Source organism: Ascidiella aspersa, chromosome 4 (assembly GCF_963924565.1).
Source record: "Ascidiella aspersa chromosome 4, kaAscAspe10.2, whole genome shotgun sequence".
Classification (NCBI taxonomy): domain Eukaryota; kingdom Metazoa; phylum Chordata; class Ascidiacea; order Phlebobranchia; family Ascidiidae; genus Ascidiella; species Ascidiella aspersa.
The window spans coordinates 18,736,235-18,757,829 of record NC_139450.1 but is presented as its reverse complement, the minus strand read 5'-3'; the positions used below and the strand labels follow the sequence as shown (position 1 = coordinate 18,757,829).

General features: G+C 36.8%; 1 protein-coding gene across 1 annotated transcript; it reads right to left on the bottom strand.

The window, feature by feature from the left end:
* Nucleotides 1-8,237: 8,237 nt before the first annotated feature.
* LOC146148543 (claudin-4-like) lies at nucleotides 8,238-14,782 on the bottom strand. The gene is made up of 4 exons (XM_083388062.1): nucleotides 14,590-14,782; nucleotides 12,577-12,741; nucleotides 12,267-12,509; nucleotides 8,238-8,515 (listed from the first exon to the last, which is right to left on the bottom strand). The coding sequence occupies exons 1-4, from the start codon at nucleotides 14,780-14,782 to the stop codon at nucleotides 8,238-8,240; spliced, it is 879 nt and encodes a 292-aa protein (XP_083244188.1).
* Nucleotides 14,783-21,595: the final 6,813 nt, after the last annotated feature.

Sequence of the window (21,595 nt, the reverse complement as noted above, 5' to 3'; positions counted from 1 at the left end):
AAATCCAAACAGATCCAAAGAACATTATAAAAGAACTGGCCAATTTTTTGGAAAGTCTATACAAACGATGCGATGCTAAATATACTAAGACACAAATTAACGTACAATTATCGACATTAAATCTGCCGAGGCTAGACGCAATGCAGAAAGAATCGACCGAGCGCCCAATCACGCTTGAGGAAATTCTAGCGGCAATTGACACTATGCCAAGGAATAAATCCCCTGGCCTTGATGGATTGCCGGTAGAATTTTATCAGACTTTTTGGCATGACATAAAAACCTTGTTTTACAACGCTTGGATGTATACTGAAGAAACCGGTAAATTTAGTCAAATTCAAGAGCAAGGTGTAGTAACACTGATCCCCAAGGCACATAAAGATCCTTCGCTGATAACTAATCACCGCCCCATCTCTTTGCTTAATGTGGACTATAAAATTATGTCAAAAGTTATAAACAACAGGTTAAAATCCAATATCGAGTTCCTAATCAGTCGAGACCAAAATGGCTTTATGAATTGTAGATATATTGGGGATAATCTTCGCCTGCTCTTTGATATTATCGATTCCTCCGATTTTTATAAAATTACGGGTTCCATACTATCTTTGGACATTTACAAAGTGTTTGACACTGTTGGTTGGGATTTTATTTAAGCAGCATTAGGAAAACGGACATAACCTAATAAACTGGATAAAATGTTGTTATGTGGAACCTACCTGTAAAATAACCAACAACCAACAACAACTTTTGTCGCTCGAATTTAAAATCGATAGAGGTGTCCGGCAAGGAGACCCATTATCTCCGACGCTTTTTTTGCTATGTATCGAATGTCTAGCAACGGCGTTGCGAAAAGACGAATTTATAGGAATACAACTGAATAACGACGAATTAAAGTATCTCTACTTGCTGATGTTAGTCTTTTTAAGAGGCGAACAGAAAGATTTCGAACGAATAATTGGTGTGCTAGATAAATCTGGAGACATGTCCGGATGTACAATCAATATGCAAAAATCGCTTGCATTCCATATAGGAGCCAGTCGCTCTTCGACAGAAAAACCTTACGCGAACAAAGGCCTCGAGTGGCCAGAACACTCATTTAAGTACTTAGGTGTAAAAATTCTACTAAAAAACCCAAAGGAACTGTTTCCGCTTAACTTCGGTGAAGTTATACATAAAATTAGTGCAGTCTTAAACCTTTCGGTCCGCTCGGGGGCTAACTCTTCTGGGACGAATTTGTATCCTAAAAAGCTTAGTGATTTCCACACTAATTTACAAAATTAGTGTTCTTCCGGTCAACCTGCCCGAAGCATGGATGCGTAAACTAAAAACGAAATTGGGTCTAGATGGGAGAGAGTTAAGCGAACAAAAATATGCGCAAATACCGAACACGGAGGAGCAAATATGTTAGACGTTGACGCATATATTATGTCGCTGAATATCAAATGGGTGTCAAAACTTTTTGACGACGAGTACAATGCACCGTGGAAAACGCTTGAAAATGGCGTTTAACAGACAAAGAACTCGAATGCTGGCTGCGAGGAGACTTATCTGTCGCATCAAGGCAATGTTCTAAACTAATACCTTTACGCACTACTAGAAAGGCAATAGCAGACTGTAGGAAGTATATGACAATAACACAATTGCAAACACTCAAGGCCCGTCCTTTATGGGTAAACAAAAACGTCCGACTCAAGACGGAAACGTTTTATGCAAAGCCACTTATCAATGCGGGAGTTTTTGACCACAATGATCTACTAACGACTCGGGACACTATATGACCTATGATCAACTGGCAGTTAAGTACAAATTCCACCCAAAACAATATAGATTTTAAAACCTTTATTAAAATGATCGCTGCTCTCCCACATGAGTGGGACCACTCCACGGCAGGATCTCCACCCGATACTAAACAAGTCACCACTTTAAGGCAGATACTTCAGGTACATAACTCATCAAAAACTTTATACAATGAGATAAAAACATACACTACTGATCGTCCGCATAAAAAACAACGCAAGTGGGAACGGGATTTAAATCTTGTACCGAACAAAACCGATCTTTTGATATCTGAAACCAACCGGTGTGTTTTTTGCAATTTAAATGTTGAAACAATTTCTCATGTGTTTTTTATTGCGAACATGTTGTAAAGTTTTGGGAAGAATTCACTGCTTGGATTTCAGCAAAACTTTTTATATCCCTACAAACCATTCCAGTAACTGTTCTGTTTGGTACTGTAAATAAGGATGATTTGCTAAACTGTTTACTGATTTGTGCTCGCTTTGTGATTTATCGATGTAAATACGCCAAAACTTTTCCTTCTTTATTAATGGTTAAGAACATGGTAAAAACAGTGAAAACATCAGAATACCATATTGCGCTAGGAAATAAGAATCTTGCTGCTTTTCGAGTTAAATGGTCCAGTCTGTAAACGTATACCTGACGCTTCTTATTAAGTGCAACCATCTTTTATCTCTCGTGCGTCATTTTCTTCCCCCGTGTAACTTATTATCGCGTAATAAAAAAAAAATATTAAAAAAAAGAAGAAATAAAACGGCGTTATCTATACCAGTGCTCTTCAACCTTTTTTGGTTTGGTGCACCCTTAAAGTTGTTGTGACGAACTCATGCACCCTGTTCACTTAAACGGTAAACTGAGGTAAGAAGCGATATGAAAAATCATTATGCATATATCAATATCATAATGTCAATTGAACCGAGCGGACCTGCCGAAGTTTTACACACTGTCGGTGAGAGTTTGATTTTGGCTGCAGGCTGCTTGCGAGTACTATTGCATGTCATACAACAGCATTCAACGTCAAATATTAATGATTCATTAAAAGTTTGTGATGCACCAGCTTGTATACCTTTTAGTAATGGTGCACCCCAAGCATATTTTGGTGCACCCTAGGGTGCACCGTGCACACCGTTGAAGAGCACTGATCTATACCATTCCATGTGGCGATAGTCCGATGGTTTATATTAGCAAAACAGGGAGATTGTTTAACACACGTCGGAAAGAAAATATTCGCGAAGTGAATAACAACGACACTAAGAGATCGGCCTTGGCGCAGCACGCCTGCAATCGTCAACACGGTATCAATTTTGATGGGGGCTCTGTTATTGCAAGAGAGAGCGACTACCGAAAACGTCTGGTTCGGGAATCCTGGCATGTACACCAAAGGCCGGATACCATGAACATCAAAACGGACGCTTTGTTTCCAGCGCCGTACCGGCCAGTGCTAAAAGTGCGTTGTCTTATCGCTTTGTATTTCTGAACGTTGTCTTATCGCTGTGTATTATGAACTTTGTCTCGCACATTTTTATCTCCCTTTTTCTTTGTGTCATTTTATTTTGCGTCCTGTTGGCCATGTGTGTCAGTCCCTGACAAAGGCTTGCCTTATAGTAAGCCGAAACGTTGGTTGAAGAAATATATGCCAAAAGAAACTAATTTAAATAAGAATATAACCCATTTTATCCTTCGTGTGGTTAAAATTCGTTGCACCGTCATTTCGAATTGTTTTCGATCACCCTTCGAACATCCTCATTTACAAACGGTAGTGGGACCCAGCAGATTGCTATGTTAAGATCTACAATTTCGGATAGTCTAAGTCGGGGGTCGGCAACCCCTGGCACGCGTGACAGAAGTGGCACGCGAGATGGTTTTACAGGACACGCCAAATGATTTAACGCGCACGATATATCACCGAAAGTGCAACCATTACACCACTATCCCATTGTTAAGATTATTATTACATCACTAACACTAGGGCTAACTAAATGGTTGCACACGATTGCAGTTTGATCTGCAGTGCTTGTGTCACAATTTAGTGTCTTAACTGTTGTATTTAACATTATTTTTTGTAGGCGTTAAACTTGTTTTCGACTAACTGTTCGGATTACGTCACAGTACCCTAAAATTGGCGCGATGTTTACTGCGTTAAAATAGGGTAGGGGTTGGGAACCTTTTTTGCTAAGGGAGCCATATAAGCCAAATATTCTTGGTTGTATTTCCATGAGAGCCATTTAGCACTTTTTTAACATCTAGTTATGGTTTGGCGAAAAATAGTAATTTGAGCAGGCCGTTTATTTAGTTCTCTTTTAAAGAACAGAACATGCTATGCACCAAAAATTTAATGAACTAAGTTTGCGCAACTTTAATTGCGGATTGCTGTTGAAAGAATATGGCCTTTTGGAAATTAAGAGATTCCATAAAACGGGATAACAGTTTCGAAAAACAAATAGGATTCGTGTGAAGCGCCAAAAAATTGTGTGTTAAAAAACGAAAAATAAAGTTAGGAAAGCCCCGCGTGCAGTTTTATTTGCGATCATGCTGAGAAATGATAGCTTATATTTTTTTGAAAGCTAGATTCTTTCATCAGAAGAGCCATATTGTGTCACAAAAAGGACTATATATGGCTCGCGAGCCATAGGTTCCCGACCCCTGAAGTAGGGCATTTCAACATTCTACGCTGTATACCAGGGGCGGGCAATTTCTCCGGTCGGCGGGCCAGATATGGCCAAATGAAGGACTTGGCGGGCCGGATTAAGTACTATCAAAGCTTGCATGTTTTGTCGCATAATAGCGACTAACGTTGTACTCGTTAAACACGGCAACACTTTTTTGCCGACTTAAAAAATAAACTAAGTACAACTCTATAAACCGAAAATCGGTTTGTTGAGATGTTATGAGATAAATTACACGTTAGGTAAAAATTTGTCAAAATTATTTCAAGTCAAAAACAATTAAAAATGCACATAAATCGTTTACAAAATTAAAAAAACTATTCTTTTTTATAATTGACGTTATGTTAAAATGTTATTAAAAAAAGTTTTATTGAGTTATATTTAACGACATTTTAACTGTGTTATGTATACGCGAGCTTCCAGAATTATCCACCCTGTCCAAGTTCATCGCATTACGCTCAGCTTCGTTTTTGCATTATACAGTTGTTCATTTCTGATTTGGACAAATGTATTGAACAGTATTTGCTGTTTGTTTTCTCTTGACAACATTTTGTAAAATAACCAGCGTCTTTGTTTTCTTCGGCAATTTATAGTTATTTGACTTTTTGAAATGACAAAAATATCAACTAAGGATTTCAATAATGTTGCATAAACCAGAAAAAATAGCTAATTTGTGTTCGAGTGAAACATCAAAAACGTGTTGTTGACGACGCCAAGACACTAATGCTGGTGTTTAAAATAATCAATATATTTATAATAGGTCAAAATTTCTTTTTTTAGGTAAAAAAATAATCGCCCTACTGATGATGCTTTTATTAGCGAATTATATTTATCTCTTAACATCCAAACATTCTTTATTATCATTGATGTGCAACCAGAATCATTTGTTTTTCACCATTCGAATTTTGTTATTTAAAAGAAAATACTGATTCTTGCCGATTTGAGTGAAAAAGTACTTGGACATTCAATCCAAATTCGCGACACTCCTTCTCAAACTTACATTTCTGGGCAAATCCATGGGAAAATGTCTTTGTAAATTCTAAATATAATTTCAACCCAAAACAAAGAATCTAAAAACACAAAGAAAACAAAGAGCAAAAGAATAACTAACAATCTTTATAAATTGACGTAGTAAGCAAGTAGTGGGGGATTGTGGCAGAATGTGGCCGCGGGCTACATTATTATGTAACACCAGAAACTGTCTGCGGGCCGCACAAAATCTCTTTCCGCGGGCCGTATGCTGCCCGCCCCTGCTGTATACGAAAGGTTGCCGACCCCTGGTCTAAGTGATTTTATATATGAGACTTTACAAGCAGCACGTTTGATAGTTTTAGAAGTCACGTTGATTGTTTATCCTTTCATTTCTGCCATTACTTCGTTTTTTTATAGGCAAGTTGATTTCTTTTAGCAACTTTATTATTCATCTCTTCCCAGTGCCATTTCTGGGCGAAAGCTAAGGCAGTTGGGTCTTTCTTAGCAGGTGAAGGATATTTGCTGTCAAACAAAGAATGGATGGAATTTTGTAGGTGTGTCGCAAAAATTTTAATCACTGTTATGATGTGCCGCAAGTGCCTAAGGTTGCGGAGCACTGTGTTATACTAGTGATGTGTTTTGCAATAACGTTAACGTTTTAAAGATTATATGCACCAGGTTTAGCCAACTTATGTTTGATTGCGATCGACTAAAATATTTTTAGTGACTCTGGTTCGATAAAAAATGACAAGAACACCTATTAAACATTTTAATCGTTAATTGCATTCCAAGCCATCGACGGAGGTTATAGCCAAACAACGCTTTATAAGGCGTGTCCAGACAACAATTGATCATTTTAATGTTAATTTTCTATTTGATCATTTGCTATTTTAACCGCTTGTGTACGACAGCTACTGTAATGAGTAATGACGTAACACATACAGTATATTCGACGCGTTGACCAGGCGAAATGTGGCGATGATCGACCGGTCGATCGTGTTCGACGTGTGGGTTACCCCTGATATATACTATTAAAATAATGTATTTTAAAATATTAAAGAACGGTCGTAGATAAACAAGAAAATAAATTGGTTGTTATAAATTACCAGAAAATGTTTAAGTTCAGGTCGTTTTTCACGTTTTATTCCTGCGAAATTGCGCATAAAAGACACATGCGATAACGAAAACATTTTTTTCTGAAAAAAGGAACTAAAAGACAAGCGACAAGCCTACAAAATATCAAGTTACTTTCAACTGTACGGTATTTCTAAATATAGTTATTTGTCTCTGAAATCCCCCAATAACTTTATATGCACCCTTTCACGTCATAGTCGACATTGTGTTGATATTATAAGTGCTTAACTTTATGCCCCTGAAAATGTTAAATAACGCCAATGATTGACAATATCTATTTTGCTTTTCAATTGCAAATTTTGACAGACTACAAGGTAATTCGAAGAAACGTCCTGCAGACAACTTGGAGAAAATACATTTCTGTTGTGCTAAAAGCAGTTCTTCCCACTGCACAATATTACAGAAACAGACTCACACCAAGCACGTAAAATCACAGTGATTATTGGTGTTGATTGGTTTATAACAGAGGTCGGCAACCTACGGCCCGCGGGCCGTTGCACCGTCATTTTTACATCGTCATATTCGATCCGGTCCGCCGATGTAATTCATCTGGCCTGCCGACTCTTTGACAAAGGACACGAGTCCATTTCACATACTTTTTGACTATTTTAACTACGTATTTGCGAAAAATTTTAGCGCTTCGCGCGAATGATCATTCTACGTCCGGTTTGTTTACGTTTTCATGCGCCGTGGAAGGCTGTCAAATGCGTCGCGAAAAAACGGAAAGCCTATGCAAAAATATTGCACATATTTTTTTACATTGTTTATTTTCGACAATGTGATAAAAACTTGCAAGAAATTTACAAAAAATAGCGGTATACCAAAAAAAATCGCGCTCGCTTCGCTCGCCAGGCGCGCCTTCACTTTCAACAGTTAATAAATACTAAACTAGATTACATTTTAGTGTTATCGCATTCCCTCAAAGTAGTTTTATTACACGTTTCATGATAGTATGGAAGACGAAGTGTGAGGTCGAATTTTAAACCAAACAAACGCCTTTGTTTGCGCTTTGCTCAATGCTTTACTCACTCTCTAAATGTAAATAAACACGCTATTAAGTACAAAAAATATCCTAGGTCCGCCTAATTCAAAGTTGTTCTAACATTTCAATAACACAGTTCTTAGTTATCCTTTTGTGCGGCCCGCAGAGACCTTTCTGAGTTTGGTTTTGGCCCGCGACTAGAAAAAGGTTGCCGACCCCTGGTTTATAATATATCGTGCATTTTATTTTTTATGCCATGGATCTGAAAAGATATTGTAATTTCTCCCTGTCAAAGCTAAATATTACCTTTCAATCATGGTGAAGGGGCGTTAAACATCGGATATCAATTTAATACACAACACGAAAGAGTGAAATTTCAGCAATGTGCCAGTTTTGTGGAAATCTGAAGTTTTACATCTGTCCGATTCCTATTGTCTTCAAAATGCATGACAACAGTTAAATCGCATATTCAGAGGTTCAATTGCTAGTCAAACGCCTTGTTGTGCCACCGTGCAGTTAAAATGTGTGTTCACACTGAAGTGATGATTAAGGTTCTTGCGTTTTTGATTAGCAGTATTTACAGTACAAGTCGTTATAACGTTAGGCAGACAGTGTTGCAAAATTACTTTAACGGTTGCGTTGTAACTGTGATTGCTGAGTGAAATAGATTTAAACCACTTTGCTCTTTTTCACACAAATCCACTCGCTCGTATTACTTCACTATCATGTCGACTTCCTCCACGATTTGACTTGTGGCCTTCATCACTTGAATTACTTGTGAATGAATCGTGACGTCGTGATGAAGCACGGTCGTGACGGCGAGATGAATTGTTGGGTCTGGATGAGCTTCGCGGTGCTTGACGGCTATAATGCCGGGAAGAATCTTTCTTTTCGTAATAATCCGGTTTGGTGTCGTATGACATGGTTTGCTTGTATTCATAGGCAGGTTCCTTGTAAACAGTCGGTTCTATCGCAAAATAAACTAATTATTGTACTATGTCCAACCAAGCGTAGCAAGCTGGTCTCCCATAAAAAATAGTCCATATAGTCGATAACCCCAAAACTGTGAAGTAGATAAATTAATTTCCAAACCCTGAGTTTTGTCATTGTCATAAGGCAGGAAGCCATGCTTTTTAAAAACTATTTATTTACAACTATTGGTGACATTTTGTTGCTCTATCAATGCTTTTCCATTCGTTTAAAAGATACATAGGGGGTTTATTAATTTCATTTATCGCAGCTTTGTTGCACAAATCGTCATTTTTGTAGAATATATAGAAGTTCACATTGACATCCTATATTGTGGCCCTTTTCTTCTCCCTTTTTTGACTACTTTTGTGTATTCTAATCAATTCTTTGAAAGTATCTCGCTTTTTAGGCGTTTATTTGTTCTAAATCCCTAAGGCTTAACTGCAGCCATAACTTGGAAAACTACACATTTGAATGGCAGTTGGATATAAAAACAATTTTGACTTTTAAAAGAACGATGGGCGCTCGCCAGAAACAGTAGCGAAAGGTATTGGGCGGCACTTTTAGGTGGGCTTTGCAAAATCCTAAAAACATAATTTTTTTTTTAAATTTTTATGCTTTCAATTACCATCCATTAATTGCCAGCACTTTTCGAGAGACAGTTTGACAAGCTGCACAAGTTGTGCCAGCATAAGTCCTTCTTAATTTCCCTAACACTATATGGTTTTATTTCTTTTAACTTTAACGAAAGTGCGTTGAGCACCGTGGTTATACAACGATTCATTCGCGAGAGGGTATAAAACGCGCGAAAGTCAAACGATACGATATAAGGATCTTCGGTTTTATTAATCATTAACCTGTCCTACACAGACGATAGAGCTAATCAAGTTGGCCATGGAATTGTGGCCAGAATTTGCCAAGCAAACCATCCTTGTTAACATAGTTTTTGTTTGCCGTCTATGACCTTGCGTTGACCATAGTCGCTAAAAGTGGCTAAAACGCCTTTTTTCAGCCGGCCATCTTTGAAAAAGCCAATTTTTAAGTTGGCCATGTTGAACACAAGCCAACTAAGTTAGGATTGCCATACGTCAGGATTTTCGCTGAGATGTCAGGGAATTCAGTGTTTAATCTGCGTCAGGGCAAAATGGAAGAATCTGGGCGTGCAAAGCTATTCATTATTACGTCACACACGACCAACGTCGACCATGTTTAATACCTTTTATTAAGTTTGTTTACGCCTTAGAAAAGAGTTTTGTGTATTGCGTTGTATTTTAGGCAGATTTAGTAATATACGTTTAACCGATAGTATGTTTAATCATTTTTTTTACTGTAAGTTAAATAAAGGCAAAACCTAGACAAGCAAGATTATATAGTTTTTTTTTTTAGCAAACATGGAACTGTATATTAACACAATTTAGAACCTACGGCGACCTACTGTTTAAACATACTTGCTTTAAATAAGAGATCTTCGAAACTATTTATGTCTTAGCTCGTTTGGTTGAAATCGGATTAGCCTTTTGGTTAACTTAAACTATACAAATTTCGGCTAACTTAAACTATACAGAGCCTTTTTTCACGCTGCACGCATTACGCAAGTGTTTACTTTTTTAAATATAAAAATATGCCACGTTTTGTAATTATGACGTAACTTGTGACGTCCCCTTATCTGGAGTTGGTCAATGCAACCGCAGTAAATTTGTCCAGGATTTCGCGTTTTTAAATATGGCAACCCTAAACTAAGTGCATTGATTTACTGTCTTTTTGAATTACCCACCAAAAGGGATGTACCCAGTGGTGGGATTCACCCGGTTCGCGTCTTACACAATTTTATGAGATCAGCAAACCGGTTAGCGATACTGTTTACTGTTAATGTATTTTTGCATCTTATATTTTTTTAAATGTGCAATGGTGAAGTTCGTACGTAACAGTTTTACAGTGTGTTATTTTTATAAATGTAGTTATTTTCGTTTTGTGATTGTTTGCCGGAAAATTGAATTGCTGCGTCATGACTAAAAGTCATGAGACGACTGTTGCTTTTTAGTTGTGGCTGTTGCAGTGATGGGATTCAGTCAGTTAGCAGCATTCGCTGGACCTGGGGTTATATCCTCTTCTTGCAACTACTTTAATCTCAAAAATAGATCGTTAGATAGTTTGGTTTTAAAGAATGTGATTATGAAATAAGCTGTTAATTGCTAATTTCACCCAGAAACAACATTTACCATGTTGGCTAATTTTAATAAATAAACCGGATAATTTCATCATTTAGTTTAAATTTACTTTTTTATTTTCGTTGTTGCTATCATTCTCTTTTATGAACCAGTGTTAATGTATGCCCGCTGCTCAGTTCATTTGCCAAAAAATATGACTTTTTGCCAAAGATCTGGCTGAAAAATATGACTTTTTATAACAGAACCGGCTAAAAAATATGATTTTCGTGACAGAATCGGCTAATTAAAAAAAATTGATCCCAAAACTGAATACAACCATGGAAAGGCGCGGATCCAGGATTTTTGTTAGGGGCATGATATTTTTCAAAGATACATCATAAAGTCACGTCAAAACACGTGACGCCATGAAGAACTAACCTTAAGTATACCACACGGTTTATTTTATTTTGTTAAGGCCGTATTTTTTTCTTATAGGCAAAAAATACCATTTAAATAGGCAAAAAATACCAGTTTGGGCGGTGCCATGGAGACGTGACCCCCCCCCAACTGGGCTTGGTAGCCTATATATGAAACGTTCGTATAGAAAAATTCGATATTACCTACCAAGCAATAAACAATTAGGCTACCTACAAAGCAATAAAACAAAAATAATATATGTTATCCTAAATGATATTGTTGTACTCAGGATGGTTGAGTTTGTATTGGTGTGTTGCATATCGCAATTTTTCTAGAGTTTTATAAAAAAATAAATATCATGAAACTTTACATGTTAGACATAGTGTAGGACAGGGGCGGATTCCGTTTTTTGAAGGGGAGGGTTTGGCCCTAAAAAAGTTCAACTATGACATCATAAAGTTACTACATAGAAGACGTAACTTGAAGAAACCAAGCTGAAACAAAATATAAATAAACTAAGACGTCAATAGCGTTTGCACGAAGAACCGCGTATAATAAATAGATTATCGTGGAAAATCAACCATTTAAAAAAAAGATTGGACGTCAGCATGCTTAGATGAAAAGTTTATCTTAAAGGGCTGAAATGTAGTACAAAAGAACTGAAATACGCGTTACGCGCGAGCAATATTCGTATATAGGCCTATGTATAGTTAAACTGAAAAAATTAGATAGGGGTCAAAAATTTTAGATAGGGGCATGGCTTCGTGCCCCCTGTCGTAGGGTCGTATTAGGATGTGTTTTAGGTAGTAAAATATTTATTAGCTTAAATTAAGGAGGTGGTAATATTAATTTCCTTATATTAGGAATTATACAAGGTGGCACCATAAAGTCTAATTGTTTGTTTTTATGGGTTGAATCTACCACGACAAATAGACGGGTTTCTAGGCAAATTAAAGCAAATAATGGGGTGAGCAACTACAAAGTATACCAGAAGTTTTATTTTAATATGTTTAAAATAATTTATGTTTGGTCTATTTAGGTCTAATGCTAAGTTTCAATTTATCCTAAATGCTACGATTTTTGAATAAAGCAAAACTTATCATAAAATTAAAACAGCATAGAGATATTTCCAAAACATTTTTTTACGATTATAAACATTATTGTATATTTAACAACCTGTATTACCCTTTGCGGTGTAAACGTAGTTGGAAGTAGCCGGTGTGTAGGTTTCACTACCAGTAGACTTGGAAAAGCAAGTGCAGCAAGCCATCATACAACCCGTTGCCATGGCAAAAATAAAAGATATCCACCCAAGGTAGATACAAGCTCCCAGCTCGTACTTAAGAGGTTGATTGACGTAATAAGGATTGTTGTATTCTCGAATCACCTCAGCCGCATACCAGGAAACGCAAATACACGTTAACACACCTGCATTATATGTTTGATATACTTTAGTAAATGTTTTTCTGTTTCATGTTCATATATTAATATTCACCTGACGTGATATGACACACTCCACCTACAATAATGACCCATCGCTTGGTATTACTTTCTTCTTCGATAACGCTTGCACATTTCATGCCCAATATCGAGGTAACAACCCCCACCACAGATGCAACGAAAGAAACAATCATCAGTGCTCTGAACGCATTCAGGTAAGCTGTAGAAAAATAATGAAATACTAGAAGAAAACAGAATGTGTAGTGTAGGGCAGTGGTTCTCAATCTTTTTAACACACGGACCAGTAAAATTTCAACACAAATTTGGCGGACCAGTCGACCTTTAAAAATCAAAATCAACCCAAAATGTAATAACGCAACAGTATGCAACTAAAGCACTTCTTAGCTTTCACATACAACTGGACTTAAAGTTTAAGACTTAGACGAGTTGTAGTCTACTTTTAAGCAGTCGGCCAAATCATGCAGCATTGTGACGTAAAATGAAATCCAAAGTAGACGATTAGCTCTATGTTACGTCACAATACGGCAAATTACGGAGCTGGCGAATTTCTAAATTTGATGGATAAGCCTTCAACATCTTGAATTTTGCAATTGAGATATAAAATTGTAATATATTTGGCGGACCGGCAGCAAAGTTGACGCGGACCGGCAATGGTCCACGGGCCGGCGGTTGAGACCCACTGGTGTAGGGGACGTCTTATTATTTGTTCTTATTATCCGAAACTAAGTTTTATAATCAACCTTATGACGTGAACCAAACGCAGTCCTGTCACCATAAAACATGGACCGCGTTAAATAACACGAAGTTGTTATTTACATTCCGTTAACACGCCTCTGCCAAACGATTCTATGGCCAGCAGAGGCGATGTGTACAAAAGCCGTTTACATTAAGCCAAACGACTCTTGACTTAACTTAACTGGACTAAACGCAACTAGACAATGGCTCAACTCACTCAACTAAAATTATGTATCGGACAGAAGTTATTATGCTGGACTGTTAGTAGTAGTACTGTGCATGGACCTAAGCTATTCCTGTAAGTTGATTTTCATTCTGATGTTATTCAATAAACTCAGATACGTTTAATACCTTGCTGTGGCTATGCTGTTGGAACACGCAACCTTCGAACAACCTTTAACAAATGGAGTCGGATCAATCTCAGCGTAAACTAGCACCAGTCCTCAACTAATATCAGTTTTAGCCCTGCAGTAGGCCTATATTAATGCGTTAAATTTCCTATATAAGCATCCGGATGATAGGCAAACTTTTTTACTTAAGAAAGTTGATTTAATGTGATGTGGTGCGACTCACATATTTTATGCTAAACCCCGTTTCATACAGGTCCTAAACATTTTTAACCCTCATCATTGTTTTTTTATTGTTAAAATAAAACACAGCAATTTTACCGCCCTGAACCTTTCGTAACAGGTAAAAATGTTTCGCTATTCCCAAATGGTTTTCTTACTGCTATTTATTTCAAGTACAGCCGTTTCAAAGCTTTTTGTTGTTGATGGTAGGCCAATAAATTTGTGTGGAATATTAAGTACAGTGATTCTCAACCTTTTATAGCTTACGGCATCCCTCAAAAAAAATAAATAGATTTTCGGCACCCCGACTGGAGTTTTCGTTGAGTACCGTATTTACTGCAATGTCACTATAAATGGAACTAGAAAAACACAACCAACCTAAAACATGTAAAAAACATGTTGATATAATGGGCTCTGTGTTTTTTACAACCACTGTGAGCACTAAATAGTTCTTTATAAAATTAATCATGGGGACTGCACGTTCTTTCAATTAGTAAAATAAGCCTACTGTATTTTTAGTAGGTTTTTGATTCGGGACTGTAACATTGCGATGGCATTAGTCCGTAAAATGTTTAAGAGTCTATGCTTGTGGCAAGTTAAGTACGCCTCAGATTCATATCACTAATTCTGAAATAATTAAATCAAACAGGCTTAATAACTATACGTGAACATTCGCCCAAAAGAATTAGTATTAGTTAAATATTTGGTAAAACGTAACCATATAGTTGACATATTGTACTAACCTGGAAGTCCAATAAGCGATTTATCGTAGTTGTCGCAATTCCAGTATGCGTATGCATAGCTGGTGCATCGTATCCACAAACCTTCAAACGCTTGGATCATATTCATGTTCGGGTCAGACGCCACTCTGGAGTTGATTCGCCATTGTGGAAGAACAACGACTATTAAAACCATGATCAAAGACAGAGTGCCCATGATAACCGATACAGTCACTAAATTGCTGTTCATTTTTGCCGTATTTTTGCTTCACAGTATAATAGCAAACGTTACTATGTCTAGGTGAAAGTATTTATACACCCTCCTTGTTAAGTGGCCTCTCCTGTTTGCGAAATATATTTAGTGTACGCGTACGTGCGAGAGCTTGCAGTGTAGACTGTATCGTCGTACAAATAGAAGCAGCGTTCACAGATAAATGATTAACGTGGATGAAAGTGTATTTTACGTGTTTACATATTGCGACACAACGACCGAGCCTGTTTCCAGCCTGGTCCTCTTAAGTATCACCACCGCCTTTCGCCATAGTATCGAGTTATTGGATACTTTGGTATGTGGGAGATCTTTGCGTAGGAGGTAACGTGGGGTTAGCTCATTTGTTTGCATTGTGCTAAAAAAGGATACATTTAACTAGATAGTTAAGGTGACAGCTCCTTTTCAAGGGCTTGGAAAATCTTTCTTTTTTTTATGGTGAATTAAAATTTTTATTCTAAAATATTCCATATATATACTCTATTATTTACCAATAAATAGTCAGATATTGCAAGAATTTGTTTTGCGCCGTCTGTTTATGTTCAAAGAAATTTGTAGATTACATCACTGGTTCTTATTTTTTTATTAGGACATCATTGGAAAAGTTTTGTGGACAAAAAATCATGACACGCACCATCAAAAAGCACTTTTTTGCGAGTGTCAATGATATTTTAATGGCTTCTGGGCATATTTTGCCACTGCATCCGAAAATAATATCCGTTTCTTTGAATATTCTCCAGTGTTTACACGTTCGCGTTCGCTGCGATCCCGAATTTTCACCAGAAGCTACACCAAAAGCTAGTCAGCAAATAATTTCTGGCAGATTATTTCAACGTCAAAATAAACTTAATTACGTATATTTTTTTCAAAAAAAAATTTACCACCGTCTTGAGAATGGACTATATTTCTTAGATTTTGAAAAAAAATTAATATTCGAAAAAATATTAATATTCATTATTAATATTCGTCATAAAAAATAAATTAATTTTCATCCCTGGTTAAAACTACTTTTTTTAAGTAGCGCAGAAGTAAACCTTTCCAATGATGTCTCGCTTGCTATAAATTTGTTGGGGAGTAAGGGTTTAATTCGGCAAAACCGATATTAATATTCATGACATATCGCGATAATATTTGAAAGCCTCCAGTACCTTCATTTATAATCACAATCCAACGAAACTTTCACACGTAGATTTTCAAAGACGTAGTTTGTCAAAGAACAAAAAAATTCCAAAAATTTTAAAGTTTTAAAAATTTCATATTGATCTATTAATAGTTCCGATATCGCGATTTTTCACCCCAAAAACATCCGACCACAATAGACACAAATAATTTTCATCCAACCATAAAACCAAACATATTGCATAGACATTGATCTCACCTTTCCAATGTTGCCTCGCTTGCTATAAATTTGTTGGGGAGTAAGGGTTTAATTCGGCAAAACCGATATTAATATTCACATATCGCGATAATTTTCCAAAGTTTCTATAACATATCGCGTTGCCTTTGTTTTGATTCAAGCGCGTAGTGCTAAAAAATTCCTTTGTTTAACCAATTGTTAGCTTTCATTGTCCTTCTGCGAGTTTTTTTATGTCTCTGCAAGATACTATTGTTCTTCTAAAAGTTAAAGGATGTGTTATCATTTCGCACCAACTTTTAGCACTATCGGTATGAAGTGAAAAAGTTCTTATGGACCACATCTTTTTATAAGTTCAATTTCATGGTCATTTCATTTCAGTTTTAAGATCGTGATGAGTATACATTATATAAAGCATGGTTTAATCAGACAGGAACTGTTGCTGAAATCTATTTTCAAATAAGTGGAATCCAGTAGTGTTTTTGTCAAATGTGCATTGAAATAGATAATTTAACTCAAGCAATATTTGCTCTTTGATCAGTGGTGTTTCAATGAGTAAGAAATATTTTGTTTCACATGGTAATTTTATTTACATCTAAAAATGACATGCAGGTAAAAATAAGTTGGAATTGGTTAAAATCCCAAATTGAACGCAAAGATGATATTTCTCAACAATTTGTTCTTGCCGAAAGGGATGCGGGGGAGAGCACTTGAAAATGACCAAACCCTCATTTCAACAAACCCATTTGTCAGCTATTTTAGTAAAACCCTCAGCAGAGCAGGTTTTTCAATAAGTTGTCTAAGAGTGCAGATCAGAACTTATCTAAAGATAACAGGACACAAGGGGTCATGGAAAAGAGTCAGCAGGAGTTAAAAAGAACGCGATGCTTTGGTAAGAAATTTTGTAATGTTGCCGAATTCGCACAAGTGTACAACGATCAGAGCGTCGCTTTAGTACGCGAGTTCAGAGACAATATAAGGCTGGCGCAAAAGTCCAAACGTAAAAGAGCAGTCGTCCAGCCACAGGAAGAGGAAAAGCTGGGCTAATAAGCCAAGAACCACAGGGCCAGATAGGACTATTGGGAAGTATCTTCAAGCTCCTTCAAAGGGCTTGAGAAGCTCTAGTTCGAACAAACGCGGAAAATCGACATCAAAAACACGAATAAGGGCCACGATTGTAATTCCAATTTGCCTGTTAGTTCCTGGGGACGCCGTTGTTGTGGTTAAAATATCAAACCAGTTTTACCATGGATCAAAATGATCACCTTGAATTATTGTCAAAAGACAAATGGCTAAGCGATAAGCATATTGATTCGGTAATGCATATAATGGCAACACAATTTCCTCAAATTGGAGGGTTACAAAGCATTCATGTTTATGAAACTCCGTTTTATTTTCCTTCAGTAAATTCTCCTGTCGGAAAATTTGTTCAAATTATAAATGTTCATTCAAACCATTGGGTAACGGCGTCCAACATTTTTTCAACGGAGAGTAATTCCATACAATTATACGACAGTTATTATAGCGAATGTAACTTGGACGATCTATTCAAGTTGTCCAAACTTGTCTACTAAATTTTAAAAACATTAAATTCGAATTTCCTAAGGTATGCCAACAGAACGGAAGCTCCAATTGTGGTCCTTTAGCAATAGCTTTTGCAGTTGCGTTACTATCAGACATCAAACCAGAACAGGTAATATTTAAAGAGGCAACATTGCGCAGTGACATTCAGAAAATAGTTTTAAATCGTTCTCCATTTTTTACGCGTAGGAATAGACCAGGTTTACCAAGAAAACCTTTAACTATAGACACTGGCATTTACTGTAATTGTAGATTAGCCGATAACAAAGCGCTTTTCTCAATAGAATGCAGCAGTTGTAAGGAATGGTTCCACAGGGAAGGTGTTCAAACACACGTTCCTCAAGGAGCAATTGATAACAACGACGAACCCTGGTTTTGCAAACAATGTTAAAAAAACAACAACACATGATGAACAAATATTTGGTAAGAATATTATTTGTAAACTTTTAAATTGGTAAAAAATGAACAACAAAAAATAACCCAAATTTAAAAGTATGTTTGCTTATTTCTGTTGTTACGTGGAAATAAGTGTATAATCTGCCAGAAATTATTTGCTGACTAGCTTTTGGTAGAAGCTATACACAGCACAAAAGCCAGCACAACGAAATACAAAGGCAAAATAAACATATTTATGAAAAAAAATTTAGAAAAAAAATATACTACAATAATAAGAATGGACTATATTTTTAAAATATTAAAAAAAAAATTAAAAATTATGAAAAATATTAATATTCCATATTAATATTCGTCATAAATGACAAGATAAAAACATTTTCCCACCGTTTAATTAACTAATTCCATACAGAAGTAGGTATCATTTTGGACGTTTCGAATAACTCTTTATTCATTTTCAACAGATAATGAATAAAGAGTTATTCGAAACGTCCAAAATGATACCTACTTCTGTATGGGCTTTGATATTCTTATTACGTCTTACTACAACCTCCAACCATTATGCTCCAATTAACAAATTGTTGTAGACCTTGAGCGCACCTTTCTAGTGATACCACACTCGATGCCACTAGTATGGGGAATAAGGGTTTAAATCGACGATAACCGATATTAATATTCATAACATATCGCGATAATTTTTAAACGTCTGTAGCATCCTGAATTCGTGATGAAACTGAACGAAATTTCTACACGACACTTTAGTCTACGCTACCTGGCCAAAGAAAGCAAAAATTTCAAAAAATTTAAAAGTTTAAGAAATTTTATATTTATCACTGAATATGAACAATATCGCGAATTTCGCTCCCAGCAACACCCCCCAAAAAAGATCAAATTTTCGTCTTCCAACCGTTTAATTAACAAATTGTTGTAGATCTTGATCGCACCTTTCCAGCGATACCTCACTCGATGCCACTAGTAGGGGAATAAGGGTTTAAATCAACGATAACCGATATTAATATTCATAACATATCGCGATAATTTTTAAACGTCTGTAGCATCCTGAATTCGTGATGAAACTGAACGAAATTTCTACACGACACTTTATTCTAAAACATTCATCAGTGAATGTAGTGTCAAAGAAAAAATTGCTTTGTTCTAACCACGTCCTCGCATTCATTGTTTTTCGTGAAGATTTTAGAAGTCTAGGTCTGCGTCGGACCATTGTTCTCGTGCTAGGCCTTGTTCTCGTGCTAAGCGCAAAAATAATTTCCGTTTTAGTATATACAAAATAGGATAAAAATCGAATTTGGCGGGGTCGTGAATAAATCAGTCCCTGGAAAAGTGTTAACGATACAACCAAACATGTAGAAACTCACCCTTGTTTTCACTTAACTTAGCCTATGTTCAAGGAAAATAACGACCTGTATGTTGCCCAGGTCTGGGGTAGAGGGTATGGGACAATCGGGGGCCATCGGTCTGGCATCGGCCGGTTTGGTTACTACGTTTGGACGCCCTAGTCTGACCGGCATCATCAGGGCGCTGCTGTTTTGGCATCGGATTTTTGGTCCGGTTTGGGGTTATTGCTGGGTAATGGGTGGGGTTAGAAAATTGGTTGTGGTAAAATTATTAATGGGTGGGGTTTAGAAAATTGGTTGTGGTAAAATTATTAGGGAAGTTAGTGTTGTACTTAGGGGTGAGGTTTGGGGTTAGTTAAAGTGTTGTTTAGGCCTGATTCTGACCTTTTAGGTCTTATTCCGACGGATTTAGGGCTTATACGGATATAGACGGTACTAATACCATTAGGTATTAGTCCTATTTTGGCCTTATTTCGAATTGTGTTTCATTCTAAAGTTGGTGTCGTTCTTATGTCGGGCTTATGGCTGGAGTCCAAAACCACCCTCTTAATATATTTTTACAAATAGGTAAACCCAGCACTTGTGTTATCGTATAAACCGCTTGTTACACTTCCAAATCCATATTTCTCCTGTGGGGCACGAGATTAGTAGTTGAGGCTTCTGACTCTCGTTTTAAGGTTGCTTGAAGGTTGCGTGCGTATAACTCGTTAGCCAACCACAATACCTCTGGTGATTATTAATTGTATTATCTGATAAGCGAAACACCCAGTTGAAACTATAGAAGGCGGACAATCAACACTGTTAACAACACAGCGCTGTGAACAGCACAGCGCTGTCAACCGCACAACACGTTAACTGAGAAGAAGCCTTGTTTACACGCGGATAGCGGCCTTAACTAGCCACAGACAATCGAACTGCTGACCGCCGAGATAATCGCGGAACAGCACATTTAGCATTTACACTTTGGTGCGAGTAGACAATAAATCTGGGGCATAAGCCGTTACAGCGTAAATTGCACAATAAACACAAAATCTCTTAGTCGGTAAATAGCCGTGCGCTACATATATCTATCCAACCCATTAAGATTTGTGCTTTGGACAATTAGAGCGAAATGAACATGAACAAGGCAATAAGTCACACGAGTTGTAGCTTTTAGCAACACGTTCAACAACAAGATGTTATTCTTCTGTCGATTAGCCAACAAACGACAGGTGTTTTGTTGTTGTTTTTTTGACTCGTCCACGTCCTTCCGTCATTCATTATGAAAAACGTGAACTGTGAAAACATAAAAGAGAAAGCAGTAAATTGTTCGTGAATCCATTCTATTAATTATTAACATTGAACAACATCACCTTATAATTTACAATTTTTTTAGTTTGCACAATTCGTTCAACGTAAGTTTTTTAAACAAACGACGCATCACAAGAAAATACATTTTAAATTGCTGCTTATTCACTATTGCTTTTAACAAAGGCAGGTAATGGGCTTATCCCTAAATTCGTGTTTGGACTTGCACGAATTGAAGCATATGTGTCGCGCGTGGAGAAATCATTATGCTTTTTAACGAGGAATTTTTTTCGTCTCGTGTTTTGTTTTCTACCTAACTAGACGCGTTGTGCGTTCTTTGATTCAGACTTCCCTAACTAAAAACCCAAAACGTACCAAATGTTTAAAAGAATTTGGAATTTTGACACAAAATTATTTCGTGCACAACAAAAATAAAACGTGATTCACATGTTTAACGCGTTCATTTCAAACTATTGAGCTCCAAGTACAAAAGAGTAAGCTTTTTTTTAAATTTATCAACAGATCTTGCGATCGGCGTTTCAACTCAAATTCGTACACAAAAAAAAATTATTTCCGGACCTTTCGGTCGGCATATTAACTTATATATTTTTTTAATATTTTTAAAAGTATTTTCACCTGGTTGACACGACAGAATCAGTTTTGTGAAAAACATGTTCAACGGCAATTGCGTTCTCCATGATTCTGCGTGGTGATTTGTCCTCCATCGGCGGCGCTTTCTTTAGCTTGCACCGTACTTCATCAATGGGGTTCCTATTTCAAGCAAATGCTTTG

Coding starts and splice junctions, on each gene's coding strand:
- LOC146148543 (XM_083388062.1), bottom strand. CDS start 14,782: ATGGGCACTCTGTCTTTGATCATGGTTTTAATAGTCGTTGTTCTTCCA. Junction 12,742..14,589: donor ATCGCTTATTGGACTTCCAG/GTTAGTACAATA, acceptor ATTTTTCTACAG/CTTACCTGAATGCGTTCAGA. Junction 8,516..12,266: donor CTACGTTTACACCGCAAAGG/GTAATACAGGTT, acceptor ATTTTGCGATAG/AACCGACTGTTTACAAGGAA.